Source organism: Plecotus auritus, assembly GCF_963455305.1.
Source record: "Plecotus auritus genome assembly, chromosome: 8".
In the NCBI taxonomy this organism is placed as follows: domain Eukaryota; kingdom Metazoa; phylum Chordata; class Mammalia; order Chiroptera; family Vespertilionidae; genus Plecotus; species Plecotus auritus.
Genome location: NC_137782.1, coordinates 129,840,914 through 129,867,374, shown reverse-complemented (window position 1 = coordinate 129,867,374; position 26,461 = coordinate 129,840,914). Strand labels below are relative to the sequence as shown.

Below are 26,461 nucleotides of genomic sequence, written 5' to 3'. Positions count from 1 at the left end.
AGTTATCAATTTTAGAAAATATGTTCCAATTTTGTCAATAGAACCAATAATGTCCTTTATAGCATATTTTCCCTCAACTACAAATTTAGTTTAGGACAGGGGTTAGCAAACCATGGCCCAGGGGTCATATCCATCCCATTACTTGTTATATAAATAAAGTTATTGGAATACAACCACACTCATTCATTTACATATTGTGTCTGGCTGCTTTTAAGCTATAACAGTAAACTTCAGTGGTTATGACAGAAACCCTATGGCCCACAAAGCCTAAAGAATTTACTATCAGGCCCTTTAGAGAATATGTTTGCCAATCCCTGGTATAGGACAATACATTACGTTTAGTTGTCATACCTCTTTACTTGCCTTTAATCTAAAATAGTTCCTCACCTTTTCTTTACCTTTTATGAGTGACATTTTTGAAAAATGTTTTTTCTCTCCTTCTCTCCTTCCTTCCTTCCTTCCTAACAGAATGCTCTTCATTTTGGGTTTCTGTGATGTTTCCTCATAAATCAGATTCAGGTTATGTACTGGGGGGTCAGAATACTACATAAGTAATGCTGCATCCCTTTCAGGGCATCTCACTCAGAGGCACACAAATCTACCTGATCCTCAATTGTGATGTTAATTTTGATCACTGGTAAAGATAGTGTCCAATTACAATTTTTGCCTTGTCATTAATAATACCACACAAATATACTATTTTTTACCACAATTTCCCACCTAGATTTAGTATCTAATGATAGTTCCTGCCTGAATAAATCTTTATTGTAATGACTACAAAATGAAGAACCATGAAGAGTTTGAGATATTAACCACTTGCAAATCAACAAACTAGCACACCACAGTCCCATGGATGCTAGCAGAAGGCACAAATTCCTGGATCAGAGATAAAGGACTTTATGGATAGTTTCAACAGCGGTAGTCAGAGAATCAGCATTTATACTTGCACCAAGCCTCAGAGTCCCAGTTTCCATAGGGCAATGTGAAGAGGTCCAGGTGACACCTGCACACAGCAGTTTTCTTTACCAGAAAAGAACCTTGAGCACAGGGAATCCAAAAATCTTTTTTTTTAATTTCTTTATTGATTAAGGTATTACTTGTTTCAGAAAAAAACACTATCTTGATCTTCCAAAGCTGGAAGCACACCTGCTTTTTTTCTCAGGTGGGAGACATTATCCCTGCCTTACAAAGCTGATGGCACACAAACATCTTGAAAAGATGGTTTACAACAATCAGTGCTTCTGTATACAAGATGTACAGAGATGCAAGAGACACATAACTGTCTCCCAAATGTTAACTACTACAAGTATATTGCTACAAGTAAGACCACAGTCTTCTCCTCTTTTATGTATGCCTGTATTTATGTATAAATATATTCATCCATTTATATATCTATTTATTATTAGTATAGACTCATAGTTTTCTATCTTTCCCAATGAAAACACCCATACCTAATAACCTTTTGTTTTTTACATTAAGATTTTTAAAACCCAGCTACTTTTTTACTGTGTTAGTTGATGGAAGAGATTATACTTCTGAATTTCTGAATAATGTAGGAAAATCTGTAAAGACAATATGCCAAATGCAACTAAAACCTAGGGAAAGTATCCTCAAGCCCCTCCTAAAAACCTGAATAATAGCTTTTTGAAGAAGTCATATGTAGCCCTGTTGATTGCTTAAGCCCAAAACCAGTTGCAGCAAGTGTGGTGTGTTACATTCGGACTTTACACTTTCTTATAGATACTGGTTTCAATAGCATCTTTTTATGTTATAAGAAAATAAATACTAGTAGGCAGATATATCATTTCATATAATAAAAGTAACTGATAGTACTGTACTTCTCCCTATACCTATGGTCAACAGGCCTCCCCATAAGATGGTTTTGGACAACCATTTTGATAAACATAGTCACATAAAACCTGAGAATACAGAATTGTTAAAGTATGTGGCAAAGTCAGCTTTGAAGGAGAAAGACTTTTTGAAAAGGTAGACTAAAAAACATAGAAGGCCTTCCCACTTCCATTCCTATTTCCAATCATTATTAACAGAAAACCCTTAGGTCTAGTCCCTTGTTAGTAGCAGAAGAAAAAATATTATGGATTATGTTTATAAAGTTTATGTATCTATTATATATCACAGTAGAGACCCAGTGCATGAAATTCATGTACTGGGGGGGGGGGGGGAGGGTTGTGGGGGAGAGAGGCCCTGAGCCCGGCCTGTGCCCTCTCGTAGTCTGGGAACCCTCAGGGGATGTCCGACTGCCAGCTTATGGCTGGATGGCCTTCTGCTGCTGCATGGCCTGCTGCTTGAGCTTCAGGAGCTGCTGCATGTGCATGGGCTGGGCCACCACAGTCTGTCCTGCAAACACCATCGAGTGGGTGAGTGAAGCGCAGAGGCAGACTTACCCTGAGTTCCCTGCACTTCCCTGAGTCACTGAGTTGTTCAGACTGACTGCCTTCTACAGAGAAAGACACCAGGATTGGGCCTAAGCTGGCAGTTGGACATCCCTTTCACAGTCCGGGATCCCTCAGGGGATGTAGCAGTGTGCCAAGCGGCAGGTGGCCAGGGAAGAGCCTGAATCAGGGCCAGGTGCCGCACCACTCGCACTCATCATGGCCTGCTGCACCTGCTGCCGCTGCTCGGTGGTGCTGCCGTGGAGTCGGCAGAGGCTCCTGCCGTGGTAGCTGTGCTGGCCAGCCGTAAGCCTGGCTTCTGGCTGAGTGGCGCTCACCCTGTGGGAGCGCACTAATCACCAGGAGGCAGCTCCTATGTTGAGCGTCTGCCCCCTGGTGGTCAGTGCGCATCATAGCGACCGGTTGTTCTGGTCGTTCCACCATAACGGTCATTTAGGCTTATATTATATAGATTAGGATGCAATATAATATACTGAGTAACCATACTTGTAAGTGCTTACAATAGGACTTCACACCTAGCACAATAAATTTAGCCACTTTAATCATGATGACAATGGATAGAGGAAAAAACACAAGACAGAATGTATAACTGGTTTTTAATTCTAATTCCACTATTTACCACTTATGTGCCTTAAATGAGTAATTTAACTGTCCTAGACCAAGAACAGTTTTCTGTGAAAAGAGATTGCTAAAAGAAAGAATATACAAAAGCCCTGCTCCCCCTAATATTTTATGATTCTTAATCTCTAGATTAAGATTTTTATAATAGTAACATTAAATTGGGATGGGTTGTGGGAGGAAAGGCACAGGTTTTCATAGAATCAATACAGAATCCAGTAGAGTCGCAAGCTCAGCTTTTCCATGCCCCACAATTTAAAATAAATCAGTTCTAGTCATAGGTTAAAAACAAACTCTTCATTACACCTGCTAAAACCATGGATAAACATGAGTTCCAGTTATAGCATTTGCTTCTGGTTAGATCATTTTGGTAGATGCAACTTACGTAACTGTGTGAATGACCAAATTTCCCCTATAAAACAAAAGGAAATTCCTCCCCTACTTGTCCTCTAGTTAGATCATGAGGCTCTGGTTACAGTTATTTATACTCCTCCTCATAATGTCCAAAACTATTGGGACAATGTATTAAACTAAGTTTTCAGTATAGAAGGCATTTTAAGGAAGTAAAAAAAAAAATTTTATTTTCAATTTAAAAACTGAAAACAAACAAAAACCTGGCAGTCACAACCAAAATAGAAAGGAAAAGGAGGAGAAAGATGTAAATGATCTGATTGACTATATGAGATGAGGGAGAGAAGATTATAAATGCCAAATCCAGAGATCTCAGTATGGGAGAAATTTGGCATAATTAATACAAAGAAACATTAAAAGGGAGAAACAAAATATAAAGTATGTTTCAGGAAAGAAAACTGCCTGTCTAGGACATCATTATGAGAGATGGGGGTCTGTCCATCTGGAGTACAGACCATGCTCAGGCAGGAGGAAAAGAGCAAGAGGTGAGGTAAGAGTTAAGCCAAGGGTAGAATATAGAAGACTGTATAAGCCAAGTTAAGAAATTTACTTTATCCTGAGAACAATGAGAAATTAAAATAGTTAGAGCACAATTTTGATATAATTTAAATTGTGTTTAGAAGGATTACTGTGTGTTATATGGAAAATGAATTATTTCTTATTCATTTCTTAACAAATAGATATATTATTGTGGTATCTAAAGCTGTTTAAGTGAGATATTATTGTTAAAAAAAGGAAAAAAAGCAAACACACTTGAGAAGTTCAATGTTTCCAAAGTAAGCATTTTGAAAAACAAATGCAAACATGTCTAGGAAAATAATTTAATCATTTTTCCCCTTGTTTTGTTCAAAGCCAATTGATATGTATGCCCATGGGTAATAAGGTCACCAGGTTAAAAGAGCAATATGACAATCATAAAAAGTTAGATTACAGCTACTACAAACCAGGGCCCATTAGCCCATACTACAGGAAAGTTATCACTATAAATGGCTTTTCCTGTGTCCTTATCAATGCAGTGCACAAAGTATCTCACCCTCAGCTTTTCTCTGTGATCTATGTAGTGTTTATGCCTATCTAACCTCACCAGGCACTGGTGGGTCAGTGAAACTAGAGGCCGTGAGATATGGCAGGAGAGTGATGGAACAATCTGTTAAGTGTCAGAGATGGACTAGGAGTCACCAAATATTTCAGGGCAAAACTTTCCACATTAAAAAATAAAAAAACCTCTCAAGAAAATACTTAACATACATTCTATGGCTCAGAAGTACTCAAGATCACTATGGAAACAAACCAGAAAGCTTCCAGCTCTGTTCTTACAGTATAAGCTGGCTTCTCTATAGTGCAACTTGCATTTGTCTTAGACAGTGGGGCCAAACAGATGAATATTATGAGAGGGGGGGAAAGTCCATTTAAAATGAAAATTTTTTTAAAAACACAGTTATAAAGATGATCAAGAGGAAGTGTCTAAATATCAGCACCTGAAATATTAGTCACATAAAGTTCTTAAAAAATAAATTTCAAGTACATGAATATCAGAATTCCTTCCTAACATGCCATTCCAAATAATTTGAAAATGCTACATACTCATTTCAAATTACTGTTCTCAGAAAGGCTTTTCCATTAAAAGTTCAATGTTCTTTTCTTATTTCCCAAAGAAAATGTATATATTTCAAATAAGAATGATGGATTTTTTTTTTTTTTAAGAAACCAGGCCTTTTCAGAGTCCCTTACAAAGCAGCTTTTCTTTAGATCCATTAAATTATAAACTTTCTTTAAATATATTTTTATTGATTTTTTAGGAAGAAAGGAAGGGAGAGAGAGAGGAATACAGATGAGAGAGAACATTGATAGGCTGCCTCCTACACTCCCCCTACTGGGGATCGAGCCTGAAGCCTGGGCCTGTGCCTTGAAGGGCAATTGAACCAACCACCTCTTGGTGCATGGGTAGACATTCAACCACTGAGCCACAATGGCTGGGCAATTATAAACTTTTTTAATGCAGAAAGTCTCCTGACCATCTTTACATCTTTCACTGTAAGTAAATGAAATTTATCATGGTTACAATTTAAAATGGTTATTTTTTGCATATCTCAGGATATACTTGAATATACCAATATGAACTATAAAAAACCCAAAACAGCAACAGAGTACAGAGTTTCAATGACATTTGAAACAGGAGCCTCTTTTTTAACAGATTAACTGATGAGACTGGTGTTCTCCAGAAACATATCTTTATAGACAACTTTAAGCAAATCTGGATCATTAAGCTCTATGCCTCTGGTGATGCTAGAGTTCTATATCTATAGTTTCCAATTTTGTGTGACCGGCAAAATAAGGTGATGTTTCCCTCTCTCTTTCTCTGTAACACCATCTTTGAAAATGCCAAAGGAAAAAAAAAACCACACACACACAAAGAAAAACACCTTGCTCACAAACTAGGCACCCAGAATCTTGCACATAGGTCTCATTCTCATTTGTCTTAATTTCTACCATAGGAGTAGTAAATGACCCTGTTTATATTTAACACCCAGATGGAATATTTAAATGTTCACTCAAGTGTCTTTGTAAAATATTGAAAGAGTTTAAATAAAGGATTTTTACAATAATTATATAAAATAAATACAAGTCAACAGTCTCAAGATTTATAATAGAATCAAAGTAGCTCTAAAAAAAAAAAACTAGGCTATGGTAATGTACAATCAATTTTAATGAAGACTAAAAACAACAACAACAACCAGAGCTCTATTTACCTATTAGAATTCACTATCAGATCAATGGTCGGTGAGAAGCACTGACAAAAAACTATGTGAAGTTGATGTGTGAATTTTTTTTCATTTGCCAACCTACATGTAGCAGAAATGTTTTGCTATTTTTTTAAATGGGGAGTCTCATTTTTTAAAATCAAATAATATTAAAATCTGACCATTAAAACTACATTTAATCCTTCAGATTTACTTTAAGTCTGTGTTCCAATTTTTGCTGCTAAATTTACTAGACTATTAAACAACAACAGTGCCTTTTGATAAAAGTTCAGGAATAAGAACCCTAAAACTCTTACCTCTGGTGCCACCAAAATTATTTCATAGCATGATTCAGTGTGAGGCCAGTCTCTACCAAGTAAGGTGTTTTCTTCATAGTTAACCTATAAGTCACTTACTTAATGTAGTCAAATTTGTGAACAAAGTATTATATGAGACTGCTGAACAAAGTATTATATATAATCCAAGATATTATTATAAATACATATGTAAGCAACAACCCTTCAACTACCATTATACAATGGGATCTTTTAGTCTAGCCTTGAGAATGCCAAAACTATTCACTTTCCTTTAATTGAAAACTCCAGTAGTCTTAGAGCCTTCAAGTATTTATTTCCCCAGTGTTTTACTAAAATAGCCAATTGCTACCAAAGTTCTCTAAGTAGTTTCACTAATTCCCTGAACACCTCAGAAAACATGTCACTTAGAACTGCTTATATCTGACCCTTTTTCCACTCACCACATCCTTTCCTTGCTATTATCTATAGCTACATGACCATGAATTTGTAGTCTCCTGCAGCTGTCAGTGCAGACCATGTGAGCAGAAACATTCAGATTAGAAAGGGAGAAATATGTTCCAGGAAGCTTCCTGCCCACGCCACCTCACCCCATCCCCTGCTCCAGCAATGATCATGAAGGATTGTAAAGAGCTTGTGGGTAAGTTCTAGCTCTGCTGCTGATTCACCTCTCCTAAATATAGCCAAGTAGAAAGAGATATTAGTAAAAGTAAGAGATATTATTAAAAGTAAAATATTCTAAAACAACACAATTACTTATGTTCAAGAACATAAATTACTGACTAGAGTTCTCATAATTATTCCTAAATCTCTGCTCTGATTCTTTCTAAGTAGAAGAATTCAGGGGACAAAACAATTAGTTTAGGTGCTAAGGCTAATTTATTCTTAACAGAAAAGCAGGTGACCAGCTTGCCATGGATAATGGCTGCTCAGGGAATAAGGATTTATGACACAGAAATAAGGTCACTTTGAAATATGCTTTTAAATTTAGATTTTGGCAAGGCTTCAAAACCTAAGAAAAAGGCAATGTGGTAGGGAATCCTTAGGAGACATAAAAGGGGAACTGGGTAAGCTTTTCTGAGGCACATGTCTATAATCAGTAGATACCTAAAACATAACTCACCTTGTAGTTCCCTTTAGATGAGGGATTCTTTCTAGGTCTAAGATGGATAAGACTCAGAAATTGGGGAAGCCTCTGAAATTCTAAGCAAATTCCACATGCATGTGTCTATGTGAATTTTGTCTGGGGGAAAGGTTCACAGCTTTCATCAAACTCTCAGAGGCCTTTTGCCCAAGGAAGTTAAAATTATACTGAACTTGCACTAGAACCTTTGTAATAATGAATTCAATACATTCTGCATTTCCTTATATCTTTGGCTGGTTTACAGTCTTCTTTAGTGATCGAAGGGAATTAGATACAACTGAGATTCTCATAATTCATGTAATACTGAGAGGCTGCTGCTTAGTAAAAAAAATTCATGTGTTGCTATAATTTCTATCCCTAAACCCAAGATGTCAGAAATCTTTAAAGTAAACTTTTTATTATAGTATAACACACATGCAGAAAAATACAGAGATCAAAGGTGTACATGTATCAACATTTTTAATATGAAATTTTTTAAAAATTGTTAATACACAGATGATGTAGATAACCAAGACTAGAATAAGATCATAAACAAGACCCACAGACTGGGGGTAGGGTTATATTTACAGGTTTGATCCCCAGTCTCTTAATGACACCTAAGTTCTTCTTATGGGATATATATGTGTGTGTGTATGTGTGTATACATATGTATACAGATATATACATATATACCCACATATATATATCTACACATACCCTTTCAGTGATAGAAGGGTGAGTGAGCAGCAAATTTGGAGAAGAGTCAGAAAGATGTTGCTTAAAAGTACATACAAATCTTTCCTAAAATGAGCTGGTTTCAAGGCTTGGAGCCCATCAACATGACAGACATCACTGAGTTGATAGAATTTACAAAAAAAATCTGCCAGACAGACTGGCTTCTTATCTTCATTAGAGAGATAGTCCACCCGCCATGTACAAGAATCTTAGATTATTATTATTATTTATCACTTCCATTCCAGAAAACATTTTAGCTTATTTTATCCCTTCTTAAAAATATTTTCTTTAATAACTGTAAAATGTTTTATATCCTGCCCCTTACCTGCTCATCTCTAAACTGTATATGAAGAGTTAAACAGTAAAAGCTGTTTAAAATAATTCTATAAAATATATCTACCTTTGCCTTGCACACTTCCATTGCATTACTACATCAAGGACCAAGTCTCAATTAACCACTATCTGACCCTTGTTCACTTTCTTCCCTCCCCTCCTCCTGCCAAAGTTTGCCCTTCCTGCCAAAGTTCAGCACTTCCTAGAAAAGTCTCACTGCCTGTTTGATATTGTACTTCACTTTAGTCACCAAAGGAAGAATTTACAGGTGCTTGGCCCCATCTATAAGACCATGACCGAAGTCTGACCTCCTGTTACAATACGTGAACTCCTGCCCTACTGATAAGGCTGGCAGATATAAGTAGGATTTTTCAAATAATCCTTTGGGAATTTATAAGCAGCACAGCCATAAAAGGGGGGTGAATGGAAGGTCGGTTTCACTAAAAATAATAAATATTGCCATGTTTATTCAAAGTGTGCCTTGTTATCCTCCAGGCCAAAAGTTCAGATAAACACTATTGTAAATGACAAAATATTAGAACTTTTTGTTACTTCTGTTATGATCCTTCCGTTGGACACCAATAGAAGTGTTTTCCCTCATCTGAGTCCCAGCCCTGATATTGTATAACACTGCCTGAGACTAAAATGCTGGATTCATTTGCAGGTCAAAGGAGGGCAGGTATCTTTCAAAATCAAAAACAAGCATGTATTGAGTACTGAGTGCTAAGTGCAAGGGCTAAAAAAGATGAATAAAACATCGTACCTGCCCTAAAAGAGCTTATACTCTATTGAGGGAAAAGAGTACATATTTAGAATAATATAATATATAACATAACATAACATAACATAACATAACATAACATAACATAACATTATATACACTAACAGAAACATGGACTGGGCCCTATAATAGTGCAAAGGGGATGAGAGTCCATCGTCGTCAACCTGAAATGTCAGGAAAATTTGCTGGAGAACACAAGTATGAAATAAATATGAATCAGTAAGTTAAAAAGAAATGAGAATAGTAATTCAGGCAGTAGAACTCGTATGAGGAATGGATGAGAATGTATCATTAAAGCTGGTAGTAAGCAGCAGAAATATGACAGACAGGACATGGAAATCCTTCTAAACTACAACATGCTACATTATCTTCTATAATTCTATATTTTATTCCACAGATGACCACTTAGAGAATTTAAATCAGTAACATATATGTCAAATTTGCATGACAGATTACTATCACAACAGGGCGAAGTGAATTAGTGGTTTATGCTGCAAGGTAGAGAGAACAGTTAGTTTCAATAATCCCTATAAGAATCTGAACGAGGGCAACCATTTTAAGATGGGGAGGATGAAATGAAGTGAAAATTTTGAGATCAAGGTAACATTTGTAAGATTTGGAGATCTGAATATGGTATGAGAAAAAGGAAAAGACTAGGTTTCTGCATGGTAACTAGGTAGATGATGCTGTTATTATCTGGGCTCACTGTAAATTCAGAAGTGAATTTTTAGGTGGTGGTGGGAACAGTGAGTTCATTGTGAAACACAGAGCTTGTGCTGCCTATGGAATATCCAAAAGGTACGGTTCCGTACACTATGTACTAAAAAGTGCAAAGCTCAAGGAAAAGCTGAGAAATACAGATACAGGTCTTAAAGTCCCTATAAATCTGGAACAGCAATGTTTAAACGATAACCATGCATTCCAGAAAAATATAGAACTGAGGTCTTACCACTTTGGAAAGTTATATCTTTTAAAAATCAGAAAACATGGGAGAGAAGGTCTGTTTCTGCCATATAAACACTGGCTCATTAAATTGTTACAATAAAGTTATGAATATCAAATATCTCAACATTACAAAATACCACTGTGTAGAATTTATTTTTAAATGGGCAACTTAAGGTCTTCCTGTTCAGTCTTCACAGTTTAGGACTATATAGTCTTTGTATACTTAAGAATGTATAGATTTTAAATAATTGACCAACTTTTTATGTTGATGGTAGAGATTAGAACCGCTATCTACATGTCTATACTTTGTCAAATACTTTTTAAAATACTAATTATGTGTCTAATAATCAGCATCAGAAATACGTAACTTTTGCTAGCTCAACTGTCCTCTATTAAATGCTAGTTATGTGCCACAGACTGGGCCAGGCACTGTTCATACAATACCTATAACTGCACTAAGCAGGTAATTATTATCACATTCCCCATGTGAAAAGCTAAGGTTTAAGTGACTTGCCTAACACCAGACAGCTAATAAGTGTGCAAATAAATTACTTCAGTACTCTTATGAATCACTATTAGAGCTCTCACTTGAGGAAAATTTGTTAAAATTTCATATCATAAAATCTGACAAAAACTAGCGTGCACACAGTGATGAGATATAGTGCTGTCATATTATAGTCATTCAAAAATTGTAACTTCTGCCATCATAGATTGTAATTTCCTTTTAAAGCAGAAGTTCTTGACTTATTCATTTATCCTTGCTTCTCTAAACTCATTTCATGCAGAAGAGAAAATCAGTGTTTATTGAGTAAATAAGTAAGTGAATAATAAGGTCAGAGTTTGCATATGTTCAAACAAATGTACTGCATTCTTCAGCTACCTCTTTTCTATTTATTCATTCATTAAGTACCTACCATATGTTAAGGACTGTTGTTTATATTAAGAATATAACATTAAACTAAACAAACTATGCATTTTCATAGACTTCACACTATTTGAGAGGAAAAAACAATTAATTTTGCTATTATGAGGCCTAAAATAAACCTTGAAACTTGATATGAGTGAATATGGTTCTTATTCTAATGACATTTGGGTTAAATACAACAACTATGAACTCCTATAACCATACATGCTAATGAAGAGACTAAACAAAATCATGGAAAATGGAATCAGGATGATAGGGAGGAAGAAGAAAGTTGTGTGGCAAAGAAAAAAAATGCATATGACTGTACATGGAATTTCTACTCAACTTTCAAGGAATAGATAACTCCTATATTATATAAATAATTTCATAAAATAGAGAAAAGGGAAGAATGTTCAACCATTTTAATGAGACTAGTATAACACTGGCTTACAAACCATATAAAGACAATACCAAAAAAAGAAAGAAAAATATAGGCCTGTGTTACTTATAACCATACATATGTATATACCAAAAAAAAAGAGTAAAAATAAGTGAATAAACAAATAAGACAAATTCCACTGGATGTTAAAAAAGCAGTAATACCTCCTCATCAACGTGGATTTATCTAAAGAATACAAGGATAGTTTAATATCAGAAAAATCTATCAATGAAATTCATCACATTTATAAACTAAAGGATAAAAACCACAGAATTATATCAATATATCTAGAATACAAATTCAGTAAAATGTGACACTCATTTATGTTTTTATTTTAAATAATTCAGGAGTCTAGGAATAACTAGATGAATCTTTACCAAAAACTTACTGTAAACATCAGTTAAGAGAGAAACTACAGATACATTCTCTTTTGAGATTAGAAATCAGACAAGGATGCACACTATCACCTTCCTAAACAACAAGGTAATAATGATCCTGGTGAATACAATAAGACAATCAAAAGAACAATGATATATACAAACAGAAATAAAAGAAACAAAATCAATATCTACAGACATTATGATCAACTATATAGAAAGCTATCATAAACTAAAAAACAAACTGTAATAAAAAAAAGGTTGAGCTGCCAAAACCGGTTTGGCTCAGTGGATAGAGCGTCGGCCTGCGGACTGAGGGGTCCCGGGTTCGATTCCGGTCAAGGGCATGTACCTGGGTTGCGGGCACATCCCCAGTGGGGGGTGTGCAGGAGGCAGCTGATCGATGTTTCTCTCTCATCGATGTTTCTTCTAGCTCTCTATCCCTCTCCCTTCCTCTCTGTAAAATATCAATAAAATATATTTTAAAAAAAAAGAAAAAAAAAAGAAAAAAGCTCAATTAAATAATTTAAAAGATCTTATTTTTTCATGAATGAGATAACTCAGCATTATAAAAGTATAAATTCTTCCCAAAATTTATCTATAAATTCAATTAATTCAAATCAAAATTCTAGAAGTACTTTTTTATTGACTAAAACTGATTCTAAAATATATATTTAAAAGTAGAGGTCAATAATAGTGAAAGCAATTTAAAAGAGAAGAAATGAGAAGGGACTTCTTTTACCTTTTATGTAGATATGTTAAAAAACCAAATGTAACAAACTATAGAGCTGAAAAATAGATTCATATGAATATGCATACTTAGGGTATTGCAGAGGTACTACCAGGAATCACTGAAGATGTACAAATTATGTAATAGATGAGATTGGTAAAACTGAATTTATCATATAAAAATTAAGTTCAATCTATACTTCATACTTTATAAAATGATGAACCCAAGCTAGATCAAAATCGAAATGTGAATGATAAAATGTTAAAGATAATGTAAGGGAATGCTCTATGACCTCCGAATATAAAGGGAGTTAAAAAGAAAAAACAAAAAACAAACTACATGAAAGGTTACAATTCATGGAATGATTATATCAAAATCAAGAATTTCTTTTTCATGAAAAATAACATAGACATAGTTTAGCATATGGTGGCAAACTGGAAAAAAAACATTCACAGTAACTTAAACTGTTAATATCTACCATATATAAGAAATTTCTGAAATTTCTCTTCCCAGCAAAAAGAGAAAACTAAAAAAGAAATCTTGAGAATATCATTCTAAGCGAAATAAGTCAGACAGAAAAAGTTAAGAACCATATGATCTCACTCATCTGGGATATAAAACTGAAAGCAACAAATGAATAAACAAGAAAAACAAACAAAAACTCATAAACACAGATAACAGTATGGTGGTTACCAGAGGGAAGGGGGTTAGGGAGATAGTAAATGGTAAAGGGTATCAAATATATGGTGACCAAAGAAGATTTGACTTTGGGTGGTGGGCACACAATGCAACATACAGATGATGTATCATAGAATTGTACACTTGAAACCTATATAATCTTATTAATCAATGTCATCTCAAATGTAATTTAAAAAAAATCACTGTGATACAGAAACAAAACAAAACAAAAAAAACCTTTTCACCTACTTTATATATAACAGGCTAGCCATTTCAGAGGGAAAAAATTATATTTATTTTCTAGGTGTTTTACCAGAAAAAAATGCAATATAGAATTGAACAAAGGTTAAAGATAGTTTAGAGAAGACAAACCTTAAATGAATAGTAAGTCTAAAATGAGAATCACAATGTTACTAGTAATCAGAGAAATGCTAACAGACAGCTGTCATTCAATATCCATCAGGTTAACAAAAATTAGTGAAATTAAGTATTTTACATATTTCTTATGACCTAGAAATTTCATTCCTAGGTAAAGAAACCATAGCAACTTACACACTAGTCCATAAGGGTATACTATTTGTTACAGAAAAATGTTAGAGGCAAATTTAAGTGTTGATCATTAACATAATAGATAATTACAACAGCAAATACAAACCATCAGTTAACTATCAAGCAGAAGTGGGAGGCAATGAGTTAGATATACAAACAATAACAAGAATAGATATTAGGAATAGTGCTGAGTTAAAAAAAAAATACAAGAAGTAAAACTTAATCCATAAGACAACACCATTTGAGTAAGTTAAAAACACCTATACATAAAAAAAAATCACAATTTTCCAAGGACACAAACACAATCATGACCATATATTAAACATATTAGAGTTAGTTAGGGATGGGAGACAAGTGGGCTTGCGGATAAGAGACAAATGGAAAAAAAAAAAACATGATAAAATAAAATACAAAAGGCAGCTTTGTATGAAATGATGATAATATTGTGTTGCTAAATAAGATATATATGATTTCTGTAATTCTCTGTACATGAGATTGAAAAAAAAATTGTCTACTTGTTTTAAAAGCCTTGATACATCTCAATCTATATCCTGCTTCACCTTTATATAACAAGGAATGATAGATAGAGAAAAGGAGTGGAGAAGGAGAATAGATGGAGAGGGGAAGGGGGACCTGGACAGCAAGGAGAACTAAAAGAAAGGAGAATAGAAGAGAGGACATTACCAGCTCTTTTCTCAAACTAATGAGATCACCACCAAATACTGCAGGCCATAAAATCCACAGACCAGCTCTAGTTGGTTTGCTCAGTGGATAGAGCATTGGACTGCGGACTGAAGGGTCAAGGGCGCATGCCCAGGTTGCAGGCTCCATCCCCAGTTGGGGGTGTGCAGGAGGCAGCCGTTCAATGATTCTCTGTCATCATTGATGTTTCTAACTCTCTCTCCCTCTCCTTCCTCTCTGAAATCAATAAAAATAAATATTTTTTAAAAATCCACAGACCGGTCCCAAACTATCTGGAGAAATGGCCTAGTGACAATATGTTAAATACATGAAGAAAGAAAATGAATAACAGACTGGACCGGGCAATAAGATACTCTCAAATTTATTTTGCTTAGAATGATATTAAAATGATAGAAGCTTCACTGAACTTTGCTATAAAAATTATCAATAATGGGCTTCTCTCATCAATTTGTCTTTCATGATACTTTAATTTTATAGTTTAATTTTTTTTACTGACTTTGTATATATCTGTGTGTCTGCACATAGGTGTACAGATGGAGATAAATTCCAATTCATTTATTAAAATACCATTCACACCCATAAAATTTCCCCCCTTTCCATATGCTTTGTATGACAAAAGGAAAAACTGTCATCAGGAATAAAAAAAGTTTTTACATATATGAATGTAATATGTAAATATAGGCTATTGTTATTTAAATAACTACATTATTAAATTAAGAACTGAAATCTGAACGTGTAACTATTTTTAGGTATAATCTACAAACATAGAAATTAATGTTACTAGCTAAGGCATACTACATGGCAACCATAAAAGGTTCAAGAAAAAGAAGATTTTTTTATAATTAATACTCCTTAAGTATTAGTTTTCTGTCTTTACTCTTAATAAACAGAAAAATACCAAAAATGAGAAAGCAGAGTTTGAATTCAATATATATTTTTATTAGGCAAAGCCAGATAAAAACTCACCAGGACAGAATATATGTGTAGACATCGATAAACAGGAGAGAAATCCACCAAATCTTGGGTCCCAGGTACCTGCAAAACAATCAAGATTGTCACAAAATATTCAAACAAAGCTTTTAATAGCAAATGCATTCATTTTTACTACTCACTGTAAGGAAAAAATAAAGAACTATGCTAGGAAGAAGAGAGGGGAGATCATATAAAAAATACAATGAAGAATGGAAAAGCCAAACCTACAAGTAATACCAGCAAATGAGCAACACCTAGAGATTAAACCTATACTAGTACATCAAAAGAGAAAGTAAAACAGAAAACATCAGGTAAGAACTGGAGTATAGTCGCAGTGCTACAACTGATTTGTTATGTGACCAACAAAAGTAAATCACAATTTACTTTGGCCTTAATTTTCTCAACTAAAAAAGAAACTATCAGTTGACCCATAGGAATTTAGTAAGAATAAAAAAAGACTATGAAAGTAAATATTAAACAAAACAAAATAAAGCATAAAAGTAAAATAACATAAATATTTTTAAAAGACCTAGCTGAAGTTTTTACTATAACACTGGTAATTGTATGATTCATCAGAATATAAGCACTTCTATGTTTATCGGCTCAAAATTTATTGACAATTTTATTCATTTGCTTGCATCCATGAAGGCAGAGATTACATTTCCATGTTTAAGAATCTCATAGTGCTGTGTATTTTGAAAGCACTCAAACAAATTTCTATATGAATTCAAAGATTGCTAGTAAGGTGCTCCAGATCCTACACCATGGCCCAAACAGCATTACTGAGTATAAAGTTTACAGACACATGGGCACATGTAGTTAAAGAAAAAGTAAGATTCAAAAGCACATCTTAACACAAAATGAAGCAACAAGTGACCATTGGGGCACTTTTACTAGAAATGACCACAACATTAAAGCATCTTTGATTGAAAAATGGAGATCTGAAGGAAATTTGTCTTTCCAGAAAACCAGACCCTACCAGTGAAAACTACAGCTAAGCAAAAGACAATCTCAAAATAAACTAGAAAAACTTGATAAAATCAGATTTATAATAGTATTTAAACTATATAAAGATTAAACATGCATGTGAAATATAAAGACAAGAAACATTTAAAAAAAACTTGATCTGTATAGGAAATGATTTAGAATAATTACAAAATTATTTATTATAAATATACTAGAGGCCCAATGGATGAAGTTAGTGCAAGAGTAGGCCTTCACAGCTGCGGCAGCTGCCTCGATCCCTCCCTTGCAGCCGTGGTGGCTGCCTCGATCCCTCAGCTGCAGCCCCAGCTGCAGGTCGTCTGGAAGGACGTCCGAAGGTCGTCTGGAAGGATGTCCAGAAGGACATCCGGTCTAATTAGCATATTACGCTTTTATTATTATAGATTTACAAAGAGTTAAGGATATTTCCTTACCTAATTTTGAATAAAAAATTCAATCACATTTTTGTTCATATGTTCTTTGTGCAATTTATTCCTTTTGTTTTGCTTTGCCTCAGACCTATAGTTTTATTCAAAAGGAAACCGCTTCAAGCACTCTTCAGACAGAGCCTTGGCCCTTTCACATGTCGGACCCATCCTTATAGAATAAATATCCACATTAGGAGATAGTTTCTCTACAAATCTGTGATGAATAAGCTAATGGGGCCCCTTACTACTGAGCTAATAAGACTCGTTTACCTAGGACACACACATATACAGAGAAGACAAAGGCCTTTCCTGTCATCTCCAGCAAATTTTTACAACCAAAACCATTTTTTGTGAGGCTGTCTCGACATCACACTCAATTGCTTAAGTGTCCAGACCTGGAAATATTGATTTTGCTATTTCTTAGCTCTGAAACCATAATCCAATTAAGACCTCCTATGCACATGACTGCATGCTTTGAAATCCAGACAAGAAAAGATCTAGACAAAAATTTAGACAAGAAAAGATGGAGCAAAATGGGGTTTCTGTTCACAAACTTTACCTCTATCTTCAAAATAGCCTACTATTTAGAAATCATTTTTCCTCCATACTTCCTTATGTGAGGAACCAAGCAGAGTGCAGGAGAAAGGTATGTAAAGCATGCACTGACTCATGTTGCTTTGAGCGAGATGTGTTTTCTCTACTTTCACTAATGAAAAAGAATCACATCTAGGGGAAGGCGAAAGGAATAGAGCAACCTGCACTGTACGTGAAGGAATGCTACACGTTTGGAAGGATAAGAAATGAACTTTCAAAAAATCTAAATAAATGGGGGTGGAGAAGAGAACAAAAGGCAGTTTTTCTGACTCACATAAATAGGTCTGTTTTAAGGGCCACCTTTTGCTCCCCATTTAAAATGCTAAATCCCTGTCAAAGCTGTCTTCATTCTTCTTCCCCTCCTGTGTCCCTCCCTTCCCTCAAGTTGCAGGAATGACTCAAGTGGGTTTAGGTTTCAGCTGGGGCAAAGGGAGGGGTCCAAGGACACTTTCCTAAGCTAACAATGACTGTCTCTAATGGTTTCTGTCTCCTAACAAAAGCCATGACTCTGTTGTTATCAGCTTCATCTAATTTTTCCTTTCCAAAGTAAATAACACAGCCCTTGCATTTTACACACGTCCAAGTTTGACAAATCATTATTGACTGAGACTATAACTGATAAGAGATAACTTTGTGGTAGGACGTTGTCATTTCCTCTCATAAGGGCTTTCTTTCTGAGATACAGAAACATGATTAAAATAGTTAAACATTTCCTCTGCCTGGCAGTCAGGAACTCAAGACATTAAGATACTGGAGTCTGCATTTTCCTAGTTCAAATAGATCTAGGAAGATATCAACCGCAGCCACAAATAGTATATTCAAGATTATTTTGCTTTTTTAACTAATTCTTTTCCTTATGAATTCACACAAAATAATTTCAATACCAAGGACAGCAGCTAATTCCCTATATAGTTTCTGAATGGAGAGCATTAGTGGCTTCTATCAGCTCAAACCTCTTTATTTTCAGAGAAGCAAAAAATAAGATTTTAGACTCTGTAACTAAGAAATTGATGCCTCAGAGCACATGATAATATTATGTAAACTAAGATATTAAAGTAATATCCTAGTGAAAGACTTTAGGGATGACTGAATTACAACATTCAGAGGTAGATATAAGGAAGGAAACTACTACATTCTGCAATTACACAATCACATAGCTTTTAGAGATCATGTATCACTAAGTACCAATGTATATGACTAACATTTATCATACAAATGACTTTTACATTTGTATGATAAATATTAATAGCTTCCATCAGAACAATAATTCTTAATTACTGTCTGCAAAATATTTGTTGTTAAATAGACTTGTATCCTATCAATACATCAGCTAGCAAACAAATGATGCCACTATACCAGTACAGATGACTAAAAAGAGTCTGTAGACAAAAGAAGCTCTAAAGTAAGAAAGTAAATTTATAAAAAGGATTAATGAAAGGCACACTGAAAAAATAGTCTTATAAGCCTCTTCAGACAATATATTTTGAGGAAGATATAAAAATTACAAGTAGAGCCCTGGCCTGGTGGCTCAGTTGTTTGGAGTGTCATCCCATACACCAAGAAGGTTGTGGGTTTGATTCCCAGTCAGGGCACATACCTAGGTTGTGGGTTCAATCCCTGGTCAAGGGGCTGTATGGGAGGCAACCAACCCATATTTCTCTGTCTCTGTCTCTCTCTCTCTCTCTCTCTCTCTCTCTCCCCCTTCCTCTCTCTCTAAAATCAATAAAAGCATATCCTTGGGTGAGGATTGAAAAAAAAAATTCCAAGTAGAAATGGGAATATTGGAAAAAAACCATGAACGTTTAATTATGAAAATTCTAGTAAAATATCAGGATCTGACTTTTATGGTGTTTTTCTTTTTTAATATATCTCAGTTCAGGTCCAAGATCTGAAAATTTAAAGGTTAATGGGTAAGTTCCTCTCATACAGAATAAAGAAAATGATTTAACTTATTAAAGAAAAAAAAGGATATTTTTATTTTAAACTAAATAATGGCACTTAAATGTTAACAGATAAATCCATTTAATATTTTTAACACCTCCCTGCCCCCTAAAAAAGGAGCTATTTCTACTATGTTAAAAGACTCACTAGTGAATGAGATAGGGAAAAAAGTCTCCACAGGTAACAACCTGATAAATCTACCTGCTTTATTACTGTCAAGCATACCATTAGGAAAGAACAGACTACAAGAAAGGATTGCTTGCCACCCTCCACTCAAGAGTAGAAGCCAATGTACTGAGAAATTTACCTCCTGATAAATCTACCTGCTTTATTACTGGTCAAGCATACCATTAGGAAAGAACAGACTACAAGAAAAGATTGCTTGCCGCCCTCCACTCAAGAGTAGAAGCCAATGTACTGAGAAATTTACCTCCGCTGCTGAGAAAGATAGTGCATGAAAACAGAAATGCATTAGTGCGCTCTTGCCCTGTTGTTCGCACAGCTGTCCCAGGAGACACACACAGGCCATTTATTTTTTTCTTATGAAATCATTCAAAGTAGGTGGATCATCCAAAAAGAGTATGACAGAAGTTTGCAAGGAATTTAGACTGCTTCTCACTAATTACTTGAGTCATTCTCCTTCTTGAAAATACTTTTGATTACCACTTTACACAAAACAGTTGGGTGCACATTTCTGAGCATTAGTTGGATCTCAAGTCATTAAAATGTACCAGGCATCTTTCTGAAGGGAGACAAGAACAAATGATTAGCTGAAGGGGCATTGCCTTTGCATTCAGAGGATCAATTTCGACTGCCCATATTATGTCTGGAAGCCAGGAAATACCTGGCAAACATTTTTCACCAGTGTACTTTTCTGTCCTACTTTGTTTCCAAAACTTCAGAGAAAAGAAGGATAGAATTCATTTGGACATAAGCTTTCATAGATCTGGACTGAACACCAACAACACACCCACAAACCAAAGGCCTGTGATTCTAAGTGACTACAAGTAACAAAATTATAAAGAATATTCTAATACCCTGACCAGAGCCCTAGCCCAAAAGTACCAGATTTTGGTATAGAGCTTCTCATAAATTATTAGGATTCCTTCTGAGAAATCCCTACACCGATTACCACTTCATTTACTCAAGTGTTTGCGCTAAGCAGAAAAGAATAAGGGAAAAAAAATCACCATTTCTCTTTACTGAAACACTGCAAAGCATTTTGTGACCAAAATCAAAAGATAATCCATCAAGAATTATTTTCTTGAAGCTAAGCACTGGGGGAGGGGAGTGCGAAGAATTCAACTGGTTTTTATTTAACAGCAGTCTAAGAAATTGTAAACTGTTAGGTAAAAAAGATAATTTAGCAGTAAATATGGTATTAAGTATAAAAGTTCTGAGAGAAGGAAAAATTAAGGTTATCCAAATAATTAAAAAATGTTATGATATTATAGATAAAGAACTAATATCCCTAATATATAAAGAACTCATTAAAATTGAAGGAATAAAATAAAATCAGTAGAAAATTAGGCAAAATACATGAGCAGAAAGTTTATAGGAAAAAAAAATAATAATACAAAATAGCCTTCAAACTTAAAAGATACTAAATTTCACCCAGAGTAATAGGAAAAATAATAAAAATTTTAAAAAATAAAAATATACAAAGATACCATTTTTCATCTATGCAACTGGCAAAAATTCAAAACTTAACAAAATACTCTCTTTAAAGGAGGTGTCAGTAAATAGGCACCTCTTACATTGCTGCAGAGCGGAGACTTAGGAAATGGTACAACCTCTATGCAGCAAAATTTGGCATTATCTAACAAAACTACACGTGCATTTACCCCTTGAATCAACAGTCCTGCTTTTAGGAACCTACCCTGAACATACACCTATGACAAAATGGAAAACAATTCTCAGGTTATGGGCTTATTTTGAAAAAAATTTTTAAGTGTTAGGTGTTTTACATACAGTACAATGCACCCTTTCTAGTGAACAATTGAATTAGTTTTGACAAATCCGTATATTCCTATAATCATCATCACAATCTAGATTTTTAAAATTCCAACACCTGCAAAAACTCCCTCATGCCCCTTTGTACTTAAATTGTTCCCTGACACCCAGCCCTTGGCAAACACTGACCCATTTTATACCCCTGGAGTTCTCCCCTTTTAGGAGTGTCATATAAATAGACTCAGATGGTATGCAGCCTTTGAATCTGGTTTCTTTCATTTATCTACTGCATTTGAGGTCCAACACAGATGAGCCTGTGTTGTTTCATGTATCTATAGCTCTTTTCTTTTTATTTCAGAGTGATACTCCAGTTATGGATATACCACAGTTCATTTATTCCCTCGCCCACTGAAGGACTTGGGTTGTTTCTACTTTTTCGCAATGTGTGAATGAATAAAGTTCCTATAAACATTCAGGTATGGATTTTTGTGTGAACATAATGAGTAAATACCTAGGAGTGAGATTGCTGGATCATATATATATATTACATATATATATATATGTGTGTGTGTGTGTGTATGTTCAACTTTATAATATACTACTAACTGTTTTCCAAAGTGTCCACACTATTTTGCATTTTTAATGCAATATATAAGAATTCCTGTTGCTTTGCAATCTGCCAATACTTGGTATTGTCAGTATTATTTTTAGCTAATTCTAGAAGTTATGTAGTTGAAACACTATATTTTAATAGAGAAATATTGAAAATCATTAAACACCCACAAATAGGAGATTGGCTGAATGAACCATAAGTACATTCAATTAATAAAGTTCTATGTAGCAGTAAAAGTAAAATGAGAAAAATTTCTATGAACTGATGTGGATATATTTTCAAGATAAAAGAAAATACCTGAAAAACTCAAAATCATTAACATGCAGAGATATATGCATTCCTATGTTCATTGTAGCATTATTCACGGTGGCCAAGAGTTGGAAACAGCCAAAGTGCCCTGCGATAGAGGACTAGATAAAGAAGACGTGGTACATATACACAATGGAGTACTACACGGCCATAAGAAAGGATGAAATAGCATCATTTACAACAATATGGATGGACCTTGAGAACATTATGCAAAGTGAAATAAGTCAAACAGAGAAAGCTAAGAACTATATGATTTAACTCATATCTACACTAATGAAAGTTAAAGATGCAAATTGACCATACCTTCGCAATGACCACCAGCCAATCAGGAGTCAGTATGCAAATTAACCCAACAAAGATGGTGGGTTAATTTGCATACACAGGCACCAAGCAACCGGGGCGGGACGCTTGTGTTGTTGCCATGGCGATGACGCAGGTGTTCCGCACCGCCCCAGTGGCTCTGGGCCTCTGAGCAGCATGGGAAGGTGAAAAGGCGGCTCCAAGCCGGAGCAAAGGCGGAAAGGCAGCTCTGGCAGAGCGAAAGCGGTGCCGGCAGCCAGGGGAAGGAAGGCCCATTTTTGCACAAATATTCATACATCAGGCCTCTAGTGTGGAATATAACACTGAGACTTACAAACACAAACAGTAGTGTGGTGGTTGCTGGGGGATGAAGGGGGTGATAGGGGAAGAAAGGTTTCCTAATATGAGGTGACAGGAGAAGATTTGACTTTGGTGGTGGGCACCTGGTCCTATATACAGATTTTGTAAATTAGTAATCCACACATGAAACCTATATGTTCATGTTGACTAATGTCACCCCAATAAAATTTGAAAAAAAAGAAAATACAAAAAACATATATGTATTATGCTATTAATAGTCATGTTCTGTAAGGTGATACACACACGCAAAGGATACTCATTACTTACAAAGGATGGGTAGGAACAGGGTGGAAGGGGCAAAGAGGAGAAAGGGATTTCACTGAATATATCTTCTTATATACTTTTGCCTTTTGAACCATTTCATATTTTACATAGTCAAAGATAATAAAGACAAGGGAACTTTAATTATATATCAATTTAGCAACAATCACACAGAAGAAAAAAATAGCCAAGAAACATTTGAACAAAATACTCTGAACTATATTACATCACTGGGCCATATTGTAGGATAAAAAGAATTGAAAAAAAATCTCAAAATTAATAAATTTACTGCTTTTAGTAACATTTGCAAAGCAATTATGGATAGAACTATTTTGTGCTATGTGATTAGGCAAATAAATAAATATATAGATCCTCTCGAAACCATAATTCTTAGAGATATAAATCTAGAATAGGAAAAAATACTACCTATGATATCAGGTTGCAATTAGAAGCATCAGTTTTAACTCATGATTTATAAAACTGCCTATGTGTTGGTGTGACATGCAAATTTCTTAGCTCTGTCCACAAAGGAACATTCCTAATGCCCACATCTCAGTTTCTAAATATCGTTCTCCAGTAAAAGGAAAAGAGCTCTTTGAAGAAATAGCTGATTCTGGGGCTGAGGCCAAACCTGGAGTGAACCAAGAGCATCTTGAGCAAAAAATGAATTGCTCAAAAATTGATGGAAGCTATTAGGGAAATGCAAATCAAAATTACAATAAGATACCACCTCACACCTGTTAGAACAGTTATTACCACCAAGACAAGTAATAACAAGTGTTGGAGAGGTTGTGGAGAAAAAGGAACCCTCATTCACTGCTGGTGGGAATGTAAACTGGTACAGCTACTATGGAAAACAGTATGGAGGTTCCTAAAAAAATTAAAAATAGAGTTACCATATGACCCAGCAACCTCCCTTCTTGCATATCTGCTCAAACAATTTGAAAACATTTATGTGCAAAGATATATGCACCCTTATGTTCATTGTAGCATTATTCATGATAGTCAAAACATGGAAACAACCAAAGTGTCCTTCAGTAGATTATTGGATAAAGAGGATATGGTACATATATACAATAGAATATTAATCAACCATAAGAGAAAATACTGTCATTTGTAACAACATGGATGAATCTTGAGAATATAATGCTAAGTGAAATGTCAGACACAAAAAGTCAAGAACCATATGAGTTTACTCATGTGTGGGACATAAAAAATGAAAGCAACAAATGAACAAACAAGAAAAACAAAAACTCATAGACACAAACAACAGTATGGTGGTTACCGGAGGGAAAAAGGGGTAGAGCAGTAGAAAATGAAAAAGGAGATCAAATATATGGTGACAAAGGAGATTTGACTTTGAGTGGTAAACACACAATGCAATACACAGATGATGTATTATAGAATTGTACACTTGAAATCTATGTACTTTTATTAACTAACATCACCCAAAAATTTTTAATTTAAAAAATTGGTGGAGATATGTCAAAGGACAATGGATGAAACACACACTCGCCAAATTTGGAATAATTAGAGAATAAAAATGAAAGACAAGATTGGAATATAACACACTGTATATAAAATAAGAACCCATATGCCAATACTACAGTAAAATATAGGAGGGAGATAAAAAAAATTTTATTCTTTACAGAAAAATGCAACTAATTGTCAAAGAAATTATAAAAATAGAAAAATCACTACTTCATAATCACCATAGTAACACATGATTCAGAAAAGAATCACCAATGAATTCTAAGACCAACGAGTAAAAAACTGTTAGGGAACAGGATAGTCACATACTCTAAAAGTATCACTCCACAGATCACTTATTAATTACAAAGAGTGAAAGGTACCTATCTCACAGACACCCCTTAACCACTGTGTGCCTCCTGATGTGAAACACTGAAAAAAACAAAACATTACTTCTGTAATATTCCTGCCAAAAATAATTAAACTTAACCTAATCATGAGGATGTGCCAAATGTACCTTAAGAGAATAAACAGACATAAAAATTAAATAAAATGTATGATACTTGTCTGGATATGGCTGCAGGAAAAATGAAAGAAAAAATCTGCTATAAAAGACATTATTGGAATAACTGGAGAAATTAGTATATGGGTTATATATTAAGTGGTAAAGTTTATGCATGTGGTCATTGTATTGTGGTTATGAAAGAGAATGTCATTCTCAGGAAACTACAGATGGCTGTATTGAGAATCAAATATGATGAAGTGTAATACTTGCAATGGCTTAGCTTTGCATGGGGTAAGTGGATATATGTTTTTGTTTTTGTTTTTACTCTTTCATCTTACCACTCTTGTAACTTTTCAGAAGATTTAAGACTCTTTAAAAGAAAAATAATTTTTTAAAGAAGGTAATACAGGAGAGGTAAGAATAAACTAGTCAGGGAAAAGCAGAATTAGATATTTTAGAAAATTATACAGTGCCTACTTGGTATTATTAGCAACTTAGCACTAAGTGAAGGGGGTGTTTGAGTAAGCAATGAATATACAAAGGAGAAATTCTAGAAGATCTGAAAAGGCAGGTCAATGTTTGTAAAACATGAAAAATTTAAAGATCTTAAGTCAATATGAGCCATAATATAATTTTGCCAATGGACAGACCTAAAAGATCAACAAAATGGATTAAGAAACCCAAAATATATCTCAAGCATGCCATAACGATTTCATTCAACTTATCTAAACTGTCTTTATTGACATTTAATGTATGAGTATCATTAAATGAAACTTTTCATTTCACTGTATATCAGCTTTAACAGATCAGTTTTCATTAAGAATAGAAGTGAAAAACTCAAAGCCCACAGGGGTCAGTGGGCGTTGGGAATAAGTGAAGGAGGCCGGCATTTTAAATTGCATTCTCTGAATAAATATACTATTATTTATTTTTACAAAAGACTATGTTATCATCATTGTTTTTCAAACATGTGGTCT

The 26,461-nt window shown here is 34.6% G+C and overlaps 1 protein-coding gene across 4 annotated transcripts in view; it reads right to left on the bottom strand.

The window, feature by feature from the left end:
• EXOC6B (exocyst complex component 6B) overlaps window positions 1-26,461 on the bottom strand; it is a 529,977-nt gene that overhangs the window by 292,352 nt on the left and 211,164 nt on the right. For all 4 annotated transcript variants that reach the window (XM_080685494.1, XM_080685493.1, XM_080685495.1 and 1 more), the window contains one exon: window positions 15,761-15,829. In XM_080685494.1, the coding sequence (XP_080541620.1) occupies window positions 15,761-15,829 (69 nt within the window). The remainder of the gene's footprint in view (window positions 1-15,760; window positions 15,830-26,461) is intronic.